Source organism: Salvelinus sp. IW2-2015, linkage group LG27 (assembly GCF_002910315.2).
Source record: "Salvelinus sp. IW2-2015 linkage group LG27, ASM291031v2, whole genome shotgun sequence".
In the NCBI taxonomy this organism is placed as follows: Eukaryota; Metazoa; Chordata; class Actinopteri; order Salmoniformes; family Salmonidae; genus Salvelinus; species Salvelinus sp. IW2-2015.
Window position 1 is genome coordinate 19,002,978 of NC_036867.1, and position 23,080 is coordinate 19,026,057.

Genomic DNA, 23,080 nt, shown 5'->3' on the forward strand with positions numbered 1-23,080 from the left:
TTAGATGCACTATTGTAAAGTGGTTGTTCCACTGGATATCATAAGGTGAATGCACCAATTTGTAAGTCGCTCTGGATAAGAGCGTCTGCTAAATGACTTAAATGTAAAATGTAAATGTATGAAACTTCTATTTGATCAAATAAACCTCAAGTAGCAAATAAGCCATACATTTTTTTGTTGACCAAATTCGACACTCATTGACCTCCATACAAAAACTCCTTGCTTGGTGGGCAAAACAATGAAAAAACACCACCTGCTGGAAGGAGGGAGATTTTCTGCCGAGTTGGTCCTCTCTCTCAATAGTTTGCAACTGCAGACCGCAATTCCGGGCGTTCCTGCATGTGGGAATTCCTGCATCTGCAGAAACATCCCCAACACTCGAGCATCCCATTGGTTCCTGTGTACCGGACTAGCTGGCTAAGATAGCACACAGTGTCCTTCACTCCCGCCTGCTGAACACCTCCCCTCGCCATCGTAAACAGAACTGTGGGAAAACAGTGCCTAACAGGTGGGGACGAAGGAAACTGTCTACCGGTGTACGGCTAGCTAGCTACCGTTGTCGCTCCCGCCCGCCTCTTCTGTGGGGTTTATCGGCTGCTGGCATCCAACATTATTGTGCATTAACGCCATCTACTGTACTGGTGCGCCCCCGCCACCCTCCTGACCTAGCTTAAAAATGTATCAATGCAGATGCAGGAACGCCCTAAATTGCAGGCCGCAATTGCACCCTTCTCCTCTCTCCTCCTCTTCCTCTCTGACCACACCAAACACTGAATTGAACAGAGGCCATCGTCTGAGGATCAGCCGTATGCGTCATTGACCAAAAGTGAGTTATCTGATGTTTTGTCTTACTATGTACTTTGATTTGTTCTACAGTTTCTGGGTTATCAGACAATGTTCTTGAACTTGACTTTTGATGCTCTACTGCCCTATTGTTTGCCTATGGCTACTCAGCTTCAGCATTTGACATATTATTCATTTAAGTTTAAGCCATTTCAGTATTGCTACTTATAGCACCCTTTTGAGTAGCATTATATGGGAAATGTGTATTGATAAATTGTGCCAGGGTAATTGCAGCTTGTTGTGGATTTAGGTTTAACTGATACTTCTTTACTTGAAAGTGATCAAGCCCATTGGAGGCCATCACCATTCTCACTAAAAACAGAAATACAGTCCATTTCTTACACTCAGTGTTTTTTTTTTTACTCTGGAGAATTTGCTGCGCACTAACGGTGGTTAGAATTGGGGGAGGGGAAGCTGATCCTAGATCTGTAGCTCGGGGAAACTTCACGCTGGAGCACAAAAGAGACTCAGTTTACTTACTTCAGCCCAGGAATGTCTAGTATATTGGTGAGGCCTGTCCAGTTGATTTCCAGAAGCTAGATAAAAACAAAAGAAAGGATTTAGCTGTCTGGAAACTGGAAGAACATGCTGTACTTAGAAAGATTAATTTGCCACCCCAGTGCTTTTCTTTTTACTTACTTAAGTGATCTCAAAACAAACCCCATCTTATAAAAAAGGAAAAATGCAGAGAGGAACACCAGCCAGAAAGAGTGGGGAGATCAAATAAATTATCTTAATTGATTCAAGCACTTAACTTCATTGTTGTGTGACTCAGTCATCCGAGTGAGTGACAGTGTGTTGGTGCAAATCTCTTGATGATTAAAAACAAAAGATAGCATTCTGACAATGGCGGGTGCAGCAAAGTGAAACAGAACCCAAGAAAGCTAATTGCCTTGCCTCTTGCTAAATAAACCAATTTCATAGGAAACCTGACATTTTTACACACTAAATAAGACAAGCTGGCGTGTCAACACAAGCATGTTTTTAGCTGCAATTGTACCCTAGTTTTACCCTATAGTTAGCCTGGTGGAACTAGCCTTACCGCTAAGTTCACCATTGTGTGTTGAACGCTGGAATCAGGTTGGTTCCACCAGGCTACCCTATAGTTAAATACTATACTTAATTGTTTCACTTGTTTCAGCTGTCTCTTATCTCGCCTACTGTTGAAATGGGGACACACAGCCTTGTACAGTATGTATATGAGTAATACCCAGGTCACTGACACCAGAGATACTGGCCACAGATTGGACAAACACTTGACCTGCTGAAAGATTTATTACAAAAACAATCCTCTGGAACCACTTCTGTATACAGGAGCTGTTGTCCCAAACGGCACCCTATTCCCTAAGTAGATTCCCTTTGGGCCCTGGTCAACAGTAGTGCATAACATAGGGAATATGGTGCCATTTGGGATGCACACGGGGTCTATTGAGTTCAGGGACTGTATAATTCCGTGGAAAGTCTCTTACCTAAAGGTTCTGTGGATATAAAGTGTTGACATTGTTAACACTGTTACGTAGAGCAAAGCTGGACAATGCATGTTTTAAATCACACCACGTATTTGGTAACGGAGAGACAGCACAGCTAAGCCAGAAAAAGTTTTAATCTAGGAGTCAGACAGGTGGTAACTTCTAAGCCGAAAGGTATTTTTTATTTATGCGGAGCACTGACGTGTCTCTTGGCTCAAGGAATCAATTTCAATGCGTTTCTATAGTCCCCCTCCTCCCTCTCTCTCTGTTGCCAACACTGCAGCAGATATAGTTTTGAGCAAGGACTGATTGGAACACCGCAAGGCAATCAAAGTAGCCATTTGGTGCATCTCCACTGTATGGATTGGTACCAGTGCTTGGCCAAAATGTATATTGCTGGTGCTGAGACCCAAAAAAGCCGGAGTCTCACCAGTGCTGCAGTAGAGAAGCCGTATACAGCAAGTACTGTACTGTAGCAGTAAATTGGCAGAGCCACGCCTCCTGAAAATAACCTGATTATCCAAACATGGGTAAATTTAACCATCAGTTGTGGTTTTATTTGGATGACAATGTCTACTTCAACGAGTCGGCAGCTCTGAACGTTTTGCTTACTCTGGACCAGGCCCTAGACCATGGGTGGCAGGTAGCCTAGCGATTAAGAGTGTTGGGCCAGTAACCGAAAGGTTGCTGGTTCAAATCCCAGAGCTGGCGAGGTGGAAAAATCTGCAGTTCTGACCTTGAGAAAGGCAGTTAACCCCCCCAACAACACCTGCTCCCCAGGTGCTAGATGTCAATTAAGACAGCCCCCCACACCTCTCTGATTCAGAGATAAATCCTTTCCTTAAACCCTGGGACTTGAAAGAGGAAGTGACAGCGCAAGAGAGACAGATAACCCTGGAATGAGTAGGTGTGTCCAAGCTTTTGACTGGTACTGTACATATCCCAACCAGAAACCATGGATTACAGGCAACATCTGCACTGAGCTAAAGGCTAGAGCTGCTGCTTTCAAGGAGCTTGACACTAATCCAGATGCTTATAAAGAAATCCTGCTACGACCTCTGACGAGCCATCAAACAGGCAAAGCATCAATACAGGACTAAGATCAAATCCTTCTGCACCGGCTCTGACGCTCATTGGATGGGGCAGGGCTTGTAAACTATCAGGGATTACAAAGGGTAGCCCAGCCACGTGCTGCACAGTGACGCCAGCTTACCAGACGAGCTAAATGCCTTCGATGCTTGCTTCGAGGCAAGCAACATTAAACCATGTATGAGAGCACCAGCTGTTCTGGACGACTGTGTGATCTTGCTCTCCGTCGCCGATGTGAGTAAGACCTTTAAACAGGTTAACATTCACAAGGTTGCAGAGCCAGACGGATCACCAGGACGCGTACTCAAGAGCATGCGCTGACCAGCTGACAAGTGTCTTCACTGACATTTTCAAACTCTCCCTGACCCAAACTGTAATACCTACATGTTTCAAGCAGACCACCATAGTTCCTGTGCCCAAAAATGCCAAGGTAACCTGTCTAAATGACTATTGCCCCGTAGCACTCACATTTGTAGCCATGAAATGCTTTGAAAGGCTGTCATGGCTCACATCAACACCATCATCCCAGACAACCCGGACCCACTTCAATTCGCATACCGCCCCAACAGATCCACAGATGACCCAATCTCTATTGCACTCCACACTGCCCTCTCCCACCTGGATAATAGGAACACCTACGTGAGAATGCTGTTGATTGACTACAGCTCATCACTTTTATTTTTATTTCACCTTTATATAACCAGGTGGGCCAACTTCGACCTGGCCAAGATAAAGCAAACCAGTACGACAAAAAAAAAACACAGAGTTACACATAAACAAACGTACAGGCAATAACACAATAGAATAGAAAAATAGAAAAATCTGTGTGCAAATGTAGAAAAGTAGGGAGGTAGGCAATACACAGGCCATAGAGACGAAATAATTACAATTTAGCATTAATACTGGAGTGATAGATGTACAGATGATGATGTGCAAGTAGAGATACTGGGGTGCAAAATAGCAAGAGGGTAAGTAATAATATGGGGATGGGGTAGTTGGGTGTGCTATTTACAGATTGGCTGTGTACAGGTACAGTGATCGGTAAACTGCTCTGTCAGCTGATGCTTAAAGTTAGAGGGAGATATAAGACTCCAGCTTCAGAGATTTTTGCAATTCCTTCCAGTCATTTGCAGCAGAGAACTGGAAGGAAAGGCGGCCAAAGGAAGTGTTGGCTTTGGGGATGACCAGTGCAATATACCTGCTGGAGTGCGTGCTACGGGTGGGTGTTGCTATGGTGACCCGTGAGCTGAGATAAGGCGGGGCTTTACCTAGCAGACTTATAGATGACCTGGAGCCAGTGGGTTTGGCGACGGATATGAAGTGAGGGCCAGCCAACGAGAGCATACTGGTCGCAGTGGTGGGTAGTATATGGGGCTTTGGTAACAAAACGGATGGCACTGCGATAGACTACATCCAGTTTGCTGAGTAGAGTGTTCGGGCCTATTTTGTAAATGACATCGCCGAAGTCAAGGATCGGTAGCATAGTCAGTTTTACGAGGGTATGTTTGGCAGCATGAGTGAAGGAGGCTTTGTTGCGAAATAGGAAGACAATTCTAAATTTAATTTTGGATTGGAGGTGCTTAATGTGAGTCTGGAAGGAGAGTTTACAGTCTAACCAGACACCTAGGTATTTCTAGTTGTCCACATATTCTAGGTCAGAACCGTCCAGAGTAGTGATCCTAGTCGGGCGGGAGGGTGCGTGCAGCAATCGGTTGAAGAGCATGCACTTAGTTTTACTAGCATTTAAAAGCAGTTGGAGGCCACGGAAGGAGTGTTGTATGGCATTGAAGCTTGTTTGAAGGTTTGTTAGCACAGTGTCCAAATACGGGTATGGGGAGGTTAGGGTTGGGATTTGGTAGGGGTCGAGAGTAGAGGTCGACCGATTAATCGGAATGGCCGATTAATTAGGGCCGAGTACAGTAGATGGCGTTAATGCACAATAATGTTGGATGCTAGCGGCCGATAAACCCCACAGAAGAGAGGGCGGCGGCGACAACGGTAGCTAGCTAGCCGTACACCGGTAGACAGTTTCCTTCGTCCCCGCCTGTTAGGCACTGTTTTCCCACAGTTCTGTTAACGATGGCGAGGGCAGATGTTCAGCAGGTGGGAGTGAAGGACACTGTGTGCTATCTTAGCCAGCTAGTTCGGTACACAGGAACCAATGGGATGCTCGAGTGTTGGGGACGTTTCTGCAGATGCAGGAATTAGAGGTCGACCGATTAATCGGAATGGCCGATTAATTAGGGCCGATTTCAAGTTTTCATAACAATCGGAAATCGGTATTTTTGGACACAGATTTTTTTTTTTTTACACCTTTATTTAATCTTTATTTAACTAGGCAAGTCAGTTAAGAACACATTCTTATTTTCAATGACGGCCTAGGAACGGTGGGTTAACTGCCTCGTTCAGGGGCAGAACGACAGATTTTTACCTTGTCAGCTCGGGGATTCAATCTTGCAACCTTACAGTTAACTAGTCCAACGCTCTAATCACCTGATTACATTGTACTCCACGAGGAGCCTGCCTGTTACGTGAATGCAGTAAGCCAAGGTAAGTTGCTAGCTAGCATTAAACTTATCTTATAAAAAACAATCAATCATAATCACTAGTTAACTACACATGGTTGACGATATTACTAGTTTATCTAGCGTGTCCTGCGTTGCATATAATCAATGCGGTGCGTATCGTTGCTCCAATGTGTACCTAACCATAAACATCAATGCCTTTCTTAAAATCAATACACAGAAGTATATCTTTTTAAATCTGCATATTTAGCTAAAAGAAATCCAGGTTAGCAGGCAATATTAACCAGGTGAAATTGTGTCACTTCTCTTGCGTTCATTGCACGCAGAGTCAGTGTATATGCAACAGTTTGGACCGCCTAATTTGCCAGACTTTTACGTAATTATGACATAACATTGAAGGTTATGCAATGTAACAGGAATATTTAGACTTATGGATGCCACCCGTTAGATAAAATACGGAATGGTTCCGTATTTCACTGAAAGAATAAACGTCTTGTTTTCGAGATGATAGTTTCCGGATTCGACCATATTAATGACCTAAGGCTCGTATTTCTGTGTGTTATTATGTTATAACTAAGTCTATGATTTGATAGAGCAGTCTGACTGAGCGGGGGTAGGCAGCAGCAGGCTCGTAAGCATTCATTCAAACAGCACTTTCCTGCGTTTTGCCAGAAGCTCTTCGCTGTGCTTCAAGCCTATCAACTCCCAAAATTAGGCTGGTGTAACCGATGTGAAATGGCTAGCTAGTTAGCGGGGTGCGCACTAATAGCGTTTCAAACATCACTCGCTCTGAGACTTGGAGTAGTTATTCCCCTTGCTCTGCATGGGTAACGCTGCTTCGAGGGTGGCTGTTGTCGTTGTGTTCCTGGTTCGAGCCCAGGTAGGAGCGAGGAGAGGGATGGAAGCTATACTGTTACACTGGCAATACTAAAGTGCCTATAAGAACATCCAATAGTCAAAGGTTAATGAAATACAAATGGTATAGAGAGAAATAGTCCTATAATTCCTATAATAACTACAACCTAAAACTTCTTACCTGGGAATATTGAAGACTCATGTTAAAAAGAACCACCAGCTTTCATATGTTCTCATGTTCTGAGCAAGGAATTTAAACGTTAGCTTTCTTACATGGCACATATTGCACTTTTACTTTCTTCTCCAACACTTTGTTTTTGCATTATTTAAACCAAATTGAACACGTTTCATTATTTATTTGAGGCTAAATTGATTTTATTTATGTATTATATTAAGTTAAAATAAGTGTTCATTCAGTATTGTTGTAATTGTCATTATTACAAATAAATAAATAAAAATCGTCCGATTAATCGGTATCGGCGTTGAAAAATCATAATTGGTCGACCTCTAGTCGAGAGCTTCAAGATCCTCTGTGTCCACATCACTAAGGAATTAACATGGTCCACACACACCAACACAGTCGTGTAGAAGGCACAACAACACCTCTTCCCACTCAGGAGGCTGAAAAGATTTGGCATTGGCCCTCAAATCCTCAAAGTTTGTACGACCCAGTACATCACTGGGGCCAAACTCCCTGCCATCCAGGACCTCTATATCAGGCGGTGTCAGTGAAAGGCCCTAAAAATGGTCAAAGACGCCAGCCATCCAAGTCACAGACTGTTTTCTCTGCTACCGCACAGCAAGCGGTGCCGATGCACCAAGTCTGGAACCAAAAGGACCCTGGACAGCTTCTACCCCCAAGCCATAAGACTGCTAAATAGTTAACCAAATAGCCTCCTGGACTATCTACATTGACCCTTTTTGTACAAACTGTTTTGACTCACATACACTGCTGCTATTGTACCCCTGCAAATCAACTCAGTACTGGTACCCAGTGTATATAGCCAAGTTATCGTTACTTATTGTGTATTTATTCCTCGTGTTACTATTTTTCGATTATATATTTTTTCTATCTCTGCATTGTTTGGAAGGGCTCGTAAGTTAGCATTTCACTGTTAGTCTACACCTGTTGTTTACGAAGCATGTGACAAATACAACTTTCTATTTTATTTTATTCACCAGCAGTTGGGTCTTTTTAATGTAATCCATAGGTTATTTTCAGGAGGCATGGCCTATTGGGGGGGCATGGCTTTCAGATATTTCATTTTAGACACCCGTGAGAGTAAATGGCATTCCTGTTCATCATGTTAAGTTCTACATTTCAATTTGTTAAATATTTTTCCACATTACATATTTGAACATAAACCTAATAAGATCTTTTTTTTTTTTTTTGATTATAACAAAGTGGGGAACTCATACTCTTGTGAAAGCCTCATTAAAACGATGAACGTGTCAGTGCTCAACCTTAACATACATGTGACGACAATACAACAGATGAAACGGAATGACATTTACTCTCACGAATGGCCAAAAATAACTATCTGAAAGCCACATCCCTATTATCCACGCCTCCAGTCTTCAAAGAAAATGACCCAACTGGCTGAATCAAAATAACGTGTGTTCTGTCCACTATTTAGTTAGCGCTGGGTTGTTTTTTTTAGTACATTGTGAGCATAATTTTTTTGTTTTGTTAGTTTGTTCCCCAGTCTCCTCTACTCTTACTGAGAAAAGGCCTCAACTGAAGAATCTACAGCTGCTGAGTCTGAGGTGTTAAACAGTCCAGTGCTGCTCTGACCACAGTGTTGTTAGGAACCACATTTTCTAACGCCACATACACAGCCTTGTGTCCGCTCTTACTGTGACCTACTTTAGTTACTGGAAATAAACTCAGCAGTGGTCAGACCACAGAATACACCAACATAAACAACACCAATAAATCGAACATCCATATCTTCTGTTTTCCAGGAAGTGTGTTAGACCGTGCTTCTACACCTGCATTGCTTGCTGTTTGGGGTTTTAGGCTGGGTGTCTGTACAGCACTCTGAGACATCAGCTGATGTAAGAAGGGCTTTATAAATACATTTGATTGATAACATTTATCAACTAATGGAGGATCATAATGGAGGGACTTTGCAGCTGTGCATTGCAGCTGTGCATTACTGATCTTGAGTAGCCTTGCTAAGGGTGTTTTCCCTCCAGTTCTCTCTGGCAACAAAGCACGGACAAGGGCTTCGCCTAATATGGTTTCCTAGTTGTGTCAGAATGTTTTATTTTATTTGGCAGTCAAGGTCGAACCATTTCAGGAGGAGAATGAAAGGTCGGTCCAACTAACCGAGCCTGTATATAGCCTCGCTACTGTTATTTTTCACTGTCTTTTTTACTGTTGTTTTTATTTCTTTACTTATCTATTTTTCACCTAATACCTTTTTTAAAAACGTAAATATTGTACTGTTGGATAGAGCCTGTAAGTAAGCATTTCACTGTAAGGTCTACACCTGTTGTATTTGGCACGACCGGGAGACCCATGGGGCGGCACACAATTGGCCCAGCGTTGTCCGGGTTAGGGGAGGGTTTAGCCGGCAGGGATGTTCTTGTCCCGTCGCGCATTAGCGACTCCAGTGGCGGGCTGAGCACAATGCACGCTGACACGGTCGCCGGATGTACGGTGTTTCCTCCTGGGTTAAGCGGGCATTGTGTCAAGAAGCAGTGCGGCTTGGCTGGGTTGTGTTTCAGAGGATGCACGGCTCTCAACCTTCGCCTCTCCCGAGTCCGTACGGGAGTTGCAACGATGGGACAAGACTGTAAACTACCAATTGGATATCACAAAAAATTACATAAAAATAAATAAATTAAAAGAATGAAGGGTTGTCCCCTTCACTGTGATGCATTCTGGAGAATATGGTATATAGTCTGTCTCCCTACATCAATGAAAAGAGGACCACTTATGATCTTTGCAATACTTTTTATCCTTTACCTCAACATTTCTTCCATAAAATGTGCATAGCTGTTTTCCCATTTTTAGGATGACAGATAACAGAGATGTAGCATGCCCAAGGCTACAGAAACAGAAGTTGCTGTTCCAGAGTTTGTGGTCTGCTCTCACAGCACCGTGTAACAACACTGTGATTTACAGTCTAACCACTACACACTCTCCCCCTGCTTCCCCTCTCTGCTGTCTGCTCTGAGGCTGGTGTAGGCAGTGATAAGAAATCCACCAAAGTAGGACTAGCCTGATCTGTGTCTATTTAAGGCTCCAGTGTCTCCACTGGGGACTGGTATTTGACTTAAATCGGCCAAATGTTTAGGCAGAACAGAGGCCTGGAGGCTCAGCACTAGAGGAAGGAAGACAGTGATAAAATACCAATTGTCAAACAACTGTCCTGTTAGCAGCTGACGATGCAAGTGGCCTGAAATCCAAATGGTAGAAAGAGGAAGTGTGTACAAGGACTAGAACTTACAGGTTTTTTCAGGAAGAACAAGGACAGAGCTCCGACAAGGGGCATGTCACCTAGCAATGGCTCCAGGACTACTCGCAACACTCCATGGAGCTGTGAAACACAAGAGGCATTAAGATAAATACACTCGCTCGCAGAGATAAAAACAGAAACACACACAAGACACAATGTTAAGGTAGCTTTCAGTATCATGGAACTAACACTCTGCAGGTCCTTGACCCACCTAATAAGCTCTATGGAAACATTCCAGAGTGGAGGCTTGGACATTACAAAGATGGCCCCCCTCACTGTCATTATTATCAGGCCAACATAACATAACTGCTCTATGTCATCCTCAACTTGCTAAACAAATATTGGGCTAATTATATCTCTCAAAGACTAGCAGGTTGTTTAAGTGCTGATTTATTATTATGTTGAATAATAAAAAATTCACACAAAAGAAGTGGTAGTTTTAATCATAAGCATGGTGTTTCCAAACACCTCTATATGATGTACTGTGAGTATGAGAAATAGGAGCTGGTGCGGTATAATCAGCCTGGTCTCATACACTAGAAGTAACATAGTAAACGTAAATCCGGGCCATCAAATGAGTATAATATGTTACGTTTGGTATGGTTACATGAGACAGAAGTTTACTTAAGGCAAAAACTAAAGTGGGGTGGTTGGTCAGGGTGGATGAGTGGGCGTACAACGCGAACGTCGATCAACCCAAAGGTTGCGTGTAGAAATTTCATCACGGACAACTTTAGCATTTTAACTAATGAGTAACTTTGCAACTACTTACTACTTTTTAGCTACTTTGTAACTACTTAGCATGTTAGCTAACCCTTCTCCAAATCCAAACCTTAAAGGTCCTGAACAGTAATTCTGAAAAGTACTACCAGGAAGTTTAAAAAGACAGGGTGAGTGGTTAAGGAGCTTATATTCATGAGCTCGCCTTGACAGACAGTGTTTGTAACGCCTATGTCAAGCAACTTGGATGCAGCGAGCAGTGTTGCAGTAAAATCATCTCAAGCTAATTTGGTGATACACAAAGCAACTTAAACGACAATAAAATTGCATCACTGATATTTTATCTCCCATTTGGCATGTCTCTTGTGAGGTGGTTCACAGCAGCACTGATGGATGTGTTGACTTGACAACTGCGTCAGAGTTTTGAACGACCCTTCCCCCCCTTTTGTTCCATGCTGTCTGAAGACCTAGCCAGTAACTAGCTAACACCAGACACAGATGGAAGGGGAAACATATAAATATCTTCGCCATAGATGAATAGGGTAAACTTTTAATTATAATTATTTTTAAATTATTGCTGACACCCTACAGTCAAAGTAGCAATCTAGCTATGTAAACCACGCCCCTCTACAAACATGCCTTCGTCAACGTTGGTTACGAGGCCGTACTTATTTAAATTAAATAAGACAATATCATGTTACCATTGGTGTATTAAAAAGAGAGTTATGGTGATGTCACCTTAACAATGAATCCAACTTTTGATTTGAACTGTTTGACATGGGAGATGGGACCAGTAACTTTAAGATCAAACTTTATCAATGTAGAACCAAAATACATTTTTCATACTTTGGTCATCATACTAATTTCCTTCAAATATAATAACATTTCATGAAAAATATGATTTTGATGGTTCATGACCTAACCCTAAACTCCTAGCCTAGCTAGCCATAACCACCTAGCTAAAATTACCCAAAACAAATGAGAATTCGTAAAATATCATACGTTTTGCAAATTAGTAACACATTGTATGAATTGCAATTCGTAACATATTGTTTGAATTGCAATGCGTAACATATCATATGAATTAATACATACCATACGAAATGGAACATATAATACATTTTACATTTAAGTAATTTAGCAGATGCTCTTAAGTAGTAAGTGTATACATTTTCATATTTTTCCGTACTGGTCCCTCATGGGATTTGAACCCACACCCCTGACGTTGCAAGCACCATACTAATTGGAGTGTCCCGGATTTACATGTACTATGTTACGTCTACCCCTGAGTCCAGGTTGGTATTATAGGACTTTACTTACTAACAATCCTAATAGCTCTTAGTCTCTAAGGAGACAGATTGATTGCTTCTCCTGCCAGCTACAGTGGGGCAAAAAAGTATTTAGTCAGCCACCAATTGTGCAAGTTCTCCCACTTAAAAAGATGAGAGAGGCCTGTAATTTTCATCATAGGTACACTTCAACTATGACAGACAAAATGAGAAAAAAAATCCAGAAAATCACATTGTAGGATTTTTTATGAATTTATTTGCAAATTATGGTGGAAAATAAGTATTTGGTCAATAACAAAAGTTTATCTCAATACTTTGTTATATACCCTTTGTTGGCAATGACAGAGGTCAAACGTTTTCTGTAAGTCTTCACACACTGTTGCTGGTATTTTGGCCCATTCCTCCATGCAGATCTCCTCTAGAGCAGTGATGTTTTGGGGCTGTTGCTGGGCAACACGGACTTTCAACTCCCTCCAAAGATTTTCTATGGGGTTGAGATCTGGAGACTGGCTAGGCCACTCCAGGACCTTGAAATGCTTCTTACGAAGCCACTCCTTCGTTGCCCGGGCGGTGTGTTTGGGATCATTGCTGTCTCTTATACACATCTAGATGTGTATAAGAGACAGGCTCTACACGGATCAGTCGTCCTGGTCCCTTTGCAGAAAAACAGCCCCAAAGCATGATGTTTCCACCCCCATGCTTCACAGTAGGTATGGTGTTCTTTGGATGCAACTCAGCATTCTTTGTCCTCCAAACACGACGAGTTGAGTTTTTACCAAAAAAGTTCTATTTTGGTTTCATCTGACCATATGACATTCTCCCAATCTTCTTCTGGATCATCCAAATGCTCTCTAGCAAACTTCAGACGGGCCTGGACATGTACTGGCTTAAGCAGGGGGACACGTCTGGCACTGCAGGATTTGAGTCCCTGGCGGCGTAGTGTGTTACTGATGGTAGGCTTTGTTACTTTGGTCCCAGCTCTCTGCAGGTCATTCACTAGGTCCCCCCGTGTGGTTCTGGGATTTTTGCTCACCGTTCTTGTGATCATTTTGACCCCACGGGGTGAGATCTTGCGTGGAGCCCCAGATCGAGGGAGATTATCAGTGGTCTTGTATGTCTTCCATTTCCTAATAATTGCTCCCACAGTTGATTTCTTCAAACCAAGCTGCTTACCTATTGCAGATTCAGTCTTCCCAGCCTGGTGCAGGTCTACAATTTTGTTTCTAGTGTCCTTTGACAGCTCTTTGGTCTTGGCCATAGTGGAGTTTGGAGTGTGACTGTTTGAGGTTGTGGACAGGTGTCTTTTATACTGATAACAAGTTCAAACAGGTGCCATTAATACAGGTAACGAGTGGAGGACAGAGGAGCCTCTTAAAGAAGAAGTTACAGGTCTGTGAGAGCCAGAAATCTTGCTTGTTTGTAGGTGACCAAATACTTATTTCCACCATAATTTGCAAATAAATTCATTAAAAATCCTACAATGTGATTTTCTGGATTTTTTAAAAATCATTTTGTCTGTCATAGTTGAAGTGTACCTATGATGAAAATTACAGGCCTCTCATCTTTTTAAGTGGTTGAACTTGCACAATTGGTGGCTGACTAAATACTTTTTTGCCCCACTGTATGTCTCACTGCTGCTATGCAATGGCCAATGGCATATAAACACTTGTTTTGTTCTACCCTCTATTCTCTCACACACACACACACACACACACACACACACACACACACACACACACACACACACACATCACATGGTGTTTTGCTTGCAAGTCATTGCAATGAAAAACAAATTGAGCAAGCGGGCATAATAAAGTAACTTTAATATGATTTGACAACATTTGTTTGATTTGAACCATCTTCCACTCTTCTGAACAGGTCTTTAGTGACAGAAACGACAATCAGATCAACCATTACAGAGTTTTATAGTCCATTTCCGACTGCAAGTGAAGTGTATTTGTTAAAAAACGAAACAAAACAGTCCCCCCTGGGGTTTTACATTCCTATGAAATAGAATGTCCACATTACCTGTATGCTTTTAATACCAGCTTTGCAGTAGTATCTTTTGACGTCCACATCAATTTCAGTATTTCCAACAAAACTGAAGAAAAAAAACACAATTATCAGTATCATCAAAAATCTCATGAAAGTGTTCATGTACAGTAAGTGTAATTTAATAACAAATAATTAAACCACATGACTACTACACACAGTACATTCTTTGACAAGCCAAAGGCTCAAATCTGTCCAAAATAGAGATAGTCTGGTCACCTGATCTGTAGGTCCATGATGATCTGACGCTTGTCCACATTCTCTGTGTAAACCTTGACCCCGTTAATCCTCAAAGGCTAAACACAAATACAAGACAAATTACGTCACCACTAGGCCTCACACTTGTGTTTTACCCAGCATGAACGTCGGCAATACTCTGTGACCCTTCCTGGAAACTATTAAAGAGACACCCATCCACCACAGTCACGTGAACAGATAGGGCTCTAGGGATGCTCGTGCCCTTTTGCCCTCCCAATAGCAAAAGTGCAGCAGTTAGTTGAATAGTTGAAAAACATCTCATAAACAGTAAGCATAAGGCAGGGTTAGGTCGAGACTCCTGCTGATAACTCTTGATGCTCACCTTGTCCCCCATGTCAATCTTGCTGAAACAGAAGGTGCTGAGGTGGGAGTTGGCTCCCTTCACAGCCGGCTCGATAGTCTCGTGGAACAGCTTCTCTATGAACTGGCAAATATACGGCCACATCTGTCTCACAGTCTGCAGGGCCACAGGGAGGAGAACGGATCAGTGAGTTAACACTGGGCCCACATTCTGACCATCATCCAATGAGTCATAAAAGAAAATTTAGGAAGCAGAGTGAAGGAGCTGAATTCACTGAATTCATTCTTCAATATCAGGGCACATATTCAAAAAGTGTCTCAGAGTAGGAGCGTTTATCTAGGATCAGTTTTGCCTTTCCATCATAATGAAATAAGATGGGTGGGGACCTGATCCTAGATTAGCGCTCCTTCTCTGAGACTCTTTGTGAAAACAGGCCCAGCAATATTCTAAAAGTGATGCGAAGGCATTTCAAATGTCTCATCAGTTCTATAATTCACAATGCTGGTGAAACTCAACTATGAAATTTTAATCATCACGTGTTTTATTTCGGTAATAATGTGTACACAATAAATATTTTAAACTTCGCTTTCAGGTCATTACCTTATGGAACAGCTTAAAGCTTAAAGCGGCAATCTTCAGTTGCTACATCTATTATTGGACTTTTAAATGAAATATATATTATATAACCATTGATTCCTTGAAGAATATAACTTGAGCTTAGTTCAACTGTAGTTCCCCATCAGAACCCAAAATCTAAGTTTTATTCCATTGTTTGTAAACAATGAAAGTGTAAACGAACACTGTATAGCCCCAAAACATGGTTAAAACTATGATTTGTATCTCATGGATAGTCAGTCCTTCTATCGATAAATCTGTCTAGGAATTTGAGAGCATTTACATTTCTCCAGCCCTATCCCTTAGCTGTTTACCAAAAACAGTGGCAAGGTGACCAGATTGCCCTTTTAAGAGACTCTTACATCTGATTGATATCCTGATTTATGCATAGAGTATGATGCAAAAATAGAGCAGCTGTGCGGTTCAACCCACGGCAGGGTACAGTACATCCCAGTATATCTATATTTACAGCGCTGCAGTGAGGGAGGGAGGGGCTACAGTACAGATACCGTTCCAGTGGTATCTACACCGCAAAACCCAGCAGGGAAAAGTAGGTCTTCATCAAAATAGAAGTGGAACATCTGACACTATGTTATTTTACCTTGTTCAGCCACTCTACTCTTTCTACATCCGGGAAGTTGACCTAAAAGGAAGAAAATGAGACATCAATGGGTCTTGGTATTATTACTGTTTACATGCTCAAACACTGTTTTATTTTCCCATTTTCAAGTACCAGTACTCATACTGATTCCATCTTAACAACCACATTGTTGCACTGTTATTTTAACTTAAATAGCTGGTGGATATTCTGCCTAGGTTCAGCAGCAGTCTGTCTGCAGCCTGGCTTGCGTCCCAAATAGCAACATATTCCTATAGTGCACTACTTTTAACCAGGGCCCATAGTGCTCTGGTCACAAGTAGTGTACTATGTAGGGAATAGAGTGCCATTTGGGACGCAACCTGCCTGAACCCTCCTGGCTATTACAAAGACATAACAGTACTGTAGCTGGAGCTATCCCACTGAATACTGCACACAGTATGTGCTGTGCATCAGTGGGAGAGCCCTGAGCATACATACTGCCCACACAGCCCACATACTGTACCCACACACCACCTTTCATAGGCCTACAATCATTATAGTCTAAAAACAAAACGTTTCTATAGAGGCTGCCACCAAGCCTTTTCAGGACAACACAGAGGAAGTGTGCTGTCGTGTGTTATCCTCTTGGGAGAGGTGGCACTAGAGGTGTAGCCGTGGCAACAACATTGAAAGTGACAGCTACAGGGGGCAGTAATGCTAATGCCTGTCAGAAAAGTGCTGATTCGGCATTAGTGTGACAGCATAGAGGAGTGTAGGCTCAGAAAGTGAGAGGAATGGGAAGCAGGGAGATAAACTGCTGCTGGGTTTGACAGATTCAGGCCTAGCTTTTTTACCAGCCACAAGTGTGGCTGTTATGCAATCAGGAGCACTCAAGTTGACAGGCTTTCCATTAACCTGACACATGCTGTAAAGCAACCAGTTCACAAAATAGCAGGCAGGGGATAGAGCCTTGCGGATAAATAATTTACTCAAAGAATAAATTATGAGTGATATCAAATTACTGGGTAAGTGTCAACAGGATGGATGTGCATCATGCCTCACAACAGAAATTGATATGTAATTTAAAATCCAGTACTGTCCATTTAAGTGAATTGAATAGAGACGCTGTTATATAACTATAGAAATGCTTTGGAAGCATTATGGAAGCAACTTGCATGTACTGAATAACATTACACACCTGAAGGTATAAAACTCCATTAGAGTGGACATCAATGTATCCTATCCCTTTAAGTGACTCAGGGAAAGGATTTACTTGTTTTCCCGAACGGTAGCTAACTTGAGATGGTTGGTGCTTGTGTCTCATAGGAGACAGAATAAGCAGCAGGATCTTACTTTAGTGTAGGCAGTATTAAGCACTGGCCTGACTCACAGCAGATTTATTTCCCAAACAAACAGGAGCAGTTGGCATTCACTATTTACGTAGTGTGAGAGCACAGCATATTTCTTCCTGTTCTGCTGCTTGCCTCTAGGACAAACCTATAGGAAAACGTTTATAGATCATGTGTTACACTGCTGTGTTTACATGACCTATACTTTCCTTTCCACTCACTCAAAGGTACAGTACGTGCACTGAAACTAAGGGTGCAAATGTGGAGATTGCGGACTGTGGAGTTCGATTCCAATCAAGAGAGCAGGATTAGAACCTGTTATACTTCAACTATCTTGACGAGGAGGTGGGCAACTTTTACTGTACCTTCGTGTCTATTAGATCATCCTATTGACCCTGGTCATTACATAGGGAATAGGTGTATTTCACAGTGTGGTGGAAGAGCAACTCTGAGTGAGTGTGTCTCCCAGAGGACAGGAAGCTTTTGTATAGCTCCTTGTTTCAGATACCTCCTTCTCCTCCTGTCCCTTCTCCTGCGCCTCCTCTTCAGAAACGCAACCCAAGTTTCACGTTTGATTTTTTTATTTAACCTTTATTTTGACAGGGAAGTCACGCTGAGACCAAGGTCTCTCCTTCAGTCTCTCCTTCAGTACCTGAGGCGTGCCTATGGCAGCCTGCCAAGAACAGGGCACAACACAGTGCAGCCAGTCCAGCTCAGCACTGCTAGGCACAGTTTAGCACTGCACAGCACAGTAGTGACTAGTGAATTCTGATGAGAAAACGGTAATATACTGACTCACTGAATCGATGCTGCTGGCAGCTCCCTGTGTGGAGCAGCTCTGAGGCAGACATTTCATTTCCTTCTAAATTAAATCATCTTTCGAGAGACCTTCCGATCTAGTTCATCACACTACCTTCAGCAACTTCTTTACACTTTAAAAGGTGCCCACAAGGACTATTTTTACAGAGCCCTTTAGAAAATTGTGTCTCGGAAACGAAGCAGTGTGACAATGCCAAACATTTCGGATAAAAATAGGGTGAAAATTGGTCATGTAACACCATGTTTTTCCCCTTAACCAAATTAGTAGTCACCTTGTCAACTGAAAGGGCAGAAGATACAGACAACAACTAAAGACTGTCCTAGTTAGACACTTAATGAGCAACAGATCTCAAGAAGCACATACATTATAAATCATATTCTCTTGTCATCAAGTATATGCCTAGAAGTATATGCCTAGTAGTATATGCCTAGTAGTATATGCCTAGTAGTATATGCCTAGTCTTCCACTTGGGGCAGATGGCATTATTGTAGGGTTTATCGTATGGCCCTAAATTTCACTAGACTGTTTATGTTTATGCCATCCAGTCTGTTTATGTCATCAGAGTGGTCCTTGTCACTCATTGTCATGCCAATGACAGCACAAACAGATCTGGAACCAGGCTAACAATAAGTGAGGTTAGACGGGGTGCATCTTTCAGGCATAATAATGCATGCAAAGTGTTGTTAGTGGCATGGCAATGTGTCTTAAAATAACAGGGTTCCTCTGGGACACGTGTCCCTCCCATCCTGGTGTCCAGTTTACCATTGTGCCATGCTGTATTTGGGGGGGGGGGGGGGGGGGCTTAGTCTAATGTCACTGCTGGGGACAGCTGCATGATCAGAGCTTTACAGGACAACACTGTTCTGTCTTCTGATCAGGTGATGGTTTTCTAAGAAACTAAAAAGTGATTAGTCACGTGCTGTAGCCTACACAATAGGCTTATTTGGGTATTAGAAAAAACACCTTCAAACTTTCTGGATAATTATATGACTTCTACATTTGATTATATCAAATGTAGTAGTCATATAATATTCCAGAGTGACTAATTTAATGGTGGGATAGTGAGAATATTGTATGCACAATTACAGTATCCAAAGGCACCTTTATAAAGTAATCTTGATCTTACCCATGATGGCAAATCAGAAGTTGTCAGGCTTTGTTGGACAGTTCTCTCCTCTTGTTCAAAGAATGCCAAGGCTCTGTACATTCGGGTGTCCTTGCCTCCTGTGTTTCTCCTCCACCAGAAAAATATCACAAGCCCTATTAGAAGCCAACTAAAACTAAATTCAAAATATCCCAAAACATATATGGGGAAAATGAGCACGAATGTCTTCGTAAACTGAATCCATGTCTGGGTTAGGTCACCCGCAGACGACCCAGACGTGTCATTGCCGATGTCTCCTGGTGGAACTACGTTGGTATTGGGGTCGGTGTGAACATGGCTCGGTGTGTTTTGCCCATTCTCCTTTGATCCAGCAGAACTCCCATTATGTGCATGGGCACCTCGTACAGCCGTCATACTGTCTCTTGACATTCCTTGCGCCCACAGTTTTGATGGATTTTAGAGTAAAGACCTAAACCGAGGCTTCTGCTATTCTTTATTAAACTATCACCAATGTTCAACCTCCTGCGCAGAGCCCCTCTATCAACCACAGAGTACGCTCACGTTAGTTCACCCGCATCCAAACCCATTTTGTCCTGCTTGCTTCCCTAATACCGCGTTGAGTTCGTGTAGTCCATTTGCCATAACTACTGCAGTCTCACTCTTCGAACACACGTGCTCCTCTCTCAGCGCACGTTCGCGTTCTGTACTCCTTCTCAGGTTAACGTTTTTCGTCATGAATATTATTCTGGAGGCAGCTTTGCACAGTGGTCAATAGCTGGCACAGCCACAAAGTCAGAACATCTGATGTTAAACCAGCAGAGGCTGCTGAGGGGAGGACGGCTCATAATACTAGTTAGGAGAAGTAAATGGAATGGCATCAAACACGTGGAAACCATGTGTTTGATGTATTTGATATCATTTCAGTCCAGCCATTACCATGAGCCCATCCTCCCCAATTAAGGTGTCACCAACCTCCTGTGTGTTAAACGTAACCCTAACCTTTACCCTAACCTTAATCACACTGCTAACCATAACATAATTAATTAATTGACAATTAAGACATTTTAGACATTTTAGTTTTCATACATTTTTACAATATAGCCAATTCTGACTTTGCAGCTGGCCTAAGTGGAAATCACTCAGTTCTGCCTCCAGGACAAGACTCCTGACAATAAACGTCAACTTCTACTTCTTCAGGGAACTGTTATGTCAAGGCAACTCCATTCGACAGAGGCACAAAATCGCCAGCCTGTACTCGGCAACTGTAGAGACATGCTCATGTATGGACCACTAAGTATTGACAACAGTTATCCTCTTCATCCATCATCATCTTTGTCACTTTTACTTTAGCCCATTGGTAAATGGCTTTTCAAAACATAATGCACAAATGACTACACTCTCATTCAAAGGTTGACTGAAATAGGCCTGGATCAGGCTTCTTGCAAGTGGTTTGAGAATGATCTGTCAGATAGGACTCCCTGCATGATTTCTGATGGTGTCAAGTTTCCTGGATATTACAAAAGGTGTACCGCAGGCGTCGGTAGTCTGGGACCTGTTCTCTTTATTATTTATATAAATAATACTGGTCTATCTGTTAAAAAGTGTAATATTAATCTATATGCTGACAACATTGTTATGTATGTCATTGCCCCAACTGTTTCCCAGACTATGTTAGAGCTGCGATGTGACTTTGTCACCTTACAGAAAGCCCTGGTTAGTTTCAAAAGTGTACTTGATTGATGTGGGCAAGAATACAAACATGTTGTTCTCTAATTCCTGAAAAAAAAATTCAGATGAACTTCATATGTATTCATTGGATGGTTCTCCCATCGATTGGGTTCCCGCCTATAAATACCTGGTCATTTGGATTGACAAAGAATTCATGTTGAAAAAACATTTGGATGAACTAGTTGAAAAGCTAAGATTTAAAGTGGGCTTCTTTTTAATAAATATATTTAGCCTCTCCCTAAATAGCAGGAAGCAGATTATACAGTCAACTTTCCTTTCTTGACTATGGTGTTGGCACCTTTTACCAGATAGCAGCAGACACTACACTTAAATCTTTGGATGCCCTCTACCATAGCGACCTTCCCTTTATCACAGGTGACAGTTTTAATACTCACAACTACATCCTGTATCAAAAGGTTGGCTGGTCCTCATTAAAGTCCCATCATTATTCCCATTTTGTTTACAAAGCTCTACTACACAAGCTTCCAATTTACCTAAATTCGTTGCTAACGAACAAAGAATGATCTACCAAACCCGCTCGCAGGATTGGTTAGCTCTGGAGGTCCCTCTGGTCTCAACCAATTTAGGTAAATCCTCCTTTAGTTTTAGTGTCCCCCATTGTAGGAATAACCTACAAAATTCCTTACATCTTGATTCCCTGGTGCCACTAGGGCAGTTTAGGACTCTGGTATTGAATTAATTTATTGGGGACTGCAATTGTTTCGATTGATTGTAGTGGTTTATTTGTTGAAATTATGGCGTTGAGGTTGTGCCTTGTGGTTATTTTTATTATTCTGGTTTTATTTTTAAAGTTAATGTAGCTACCTGTTCGTGATAAAAATGTTTGTAGGCTACTCAGGGCACCATTGGGAATGATACCCTGGTCTCAATTGGGCTACCCTGAATAAATACAAGTTAATATATTATTATTTTTGTGTATATATATATAAATACACGTTTTTTTTATATATCAGATTTGTTGAGCCATGTTGCCAACAGTTTGGCATGACAATTCATAGCCCACAGGCCGAAAGATGTCAATAGTGATTATTGTCCATTTTACCGTCCAAACGCATTGTTTGCAGCACGCGAGACACCTGTGTTCCCCTGGACCGGTTCGTACCTAACACATTATTCAGTCAGGCTACAAATGCATCACTTTCCTCCTTAACTAGATTTAATGGCGAAAAAACCGGGGAAAATATGCGTACTTGCTTTATGAAACATCACCATGCTAGAGTGGTTAATGCCGCTGAAAGCTAGTCAAGGACGCGTATCGCGTTCAGCCAATTAGGTTGCAGCAGTCTGTTGTTTACCCCTGGCAGTAGGCCTCAACATCAGGAAGTAGCATTAGCCACTAGCAAGGTACGCTGTATTGATTTACATTTACATTACATTTAAGTCATTTAGCAGACGCTCTTATCCAGAGCGACTTACAAATTGGTGCATTCACCTTATGATATCCAGTGGAACAACAACTTTAAAATAGTGCATCTAACTCTTTTAAGGGGGGGGGGGGGGGGGGGGTTAGAAGGATTACTTTATCCTATCCTAGGTATTCCTTAAAGAGGTGGGGTTTCAGGTGTCTCCGGAAGGTGGTGATTGACTCCGCTGACCTGGCGTCGTGAGGGAGTTTGTTCCACATTGGGTGTGCCAGAGCAGCGAACAGTTTTGACTGGGCTGAGCGGGAACTGTACTTCCTCAGAGGTAGGAGGCGAGCAGGCCAGAGGTGGATGAACGCAGTGCCTTGTTTGGGTGTAGGGCCTGATCAGAGCCTGAAGTACGGAGGTGCCGTTCCCCTCACAGCTCCGTAGGCAAGCACCATGGTCTTGTAACGGATGCGAGCTTCAACTGGAAGCCAGTGGAGAAGGCGGAGGAGCGGGGTGACGTGAGAGAACTTGGGATAGTTGAACACCAGACGGGCTGCGGCGTTCTGGATGAGTTGTAGGGGTTTAATGGCACAGGCAGGGAGCCCAGCCAACAGCGAGTTGCAGTAATCCAGACGGGAGATGACA

At 42.4% G+C, this 23,080-nt stretch overlaps 1 protein-coding gene across 3 annotated transcripts in view; it reads right to left on the reverse strand.

The window, feature by feature from the left end:
- Positions 1 to 20,129, reverse strand: part of esyt2b (extended synaptotagmin-like protein 2b) — a 60,690-nt gene extending 40,561 nt beyond the window's left edge. For all 3 annotated transcript variants that reach the window (XM_023973186.2, XM_023973184.2, XM_023973183.2), the window contains exons 1-7: positions 19,359 to 20,129; positions 16,085 to 16,126; positions 14,890 to 15,024; positions 14,529 to 14,605; positions 14,286 to 14,358; positions 10,240 to 10,329; positions 1,324 to 1,379 (exon numbers count right to left, since the gene is read on the reverse strand). In XM_023973186.2, the coding sequence (XP_023828954.1) occupies positions 1,324 to 1,379; positions 10,240 to 10,329; positions 14,286 to 14,358; positions 14,529 to 14,605; positions 14,890 to 15,024; positions 16,085 to 16,126; positions 19,359 to 19,766 (881 nt within the window). In that variant the 5' untranslated portion in view covers positions 19,767 to 20,129. The remainder of the gene's footprint in view (positions 1 to 1,323; positions 1,380 to 10,239; positions 10,330 to 14,285; positions 14,359 to 14,528; positions 14,606 to 14,889; positions 15,025 to 16,084; positions 16,127 to 19,358) is intronic.
- Positions 20,130 to 23,080: the final 2,951 nt, after the last annotated feature.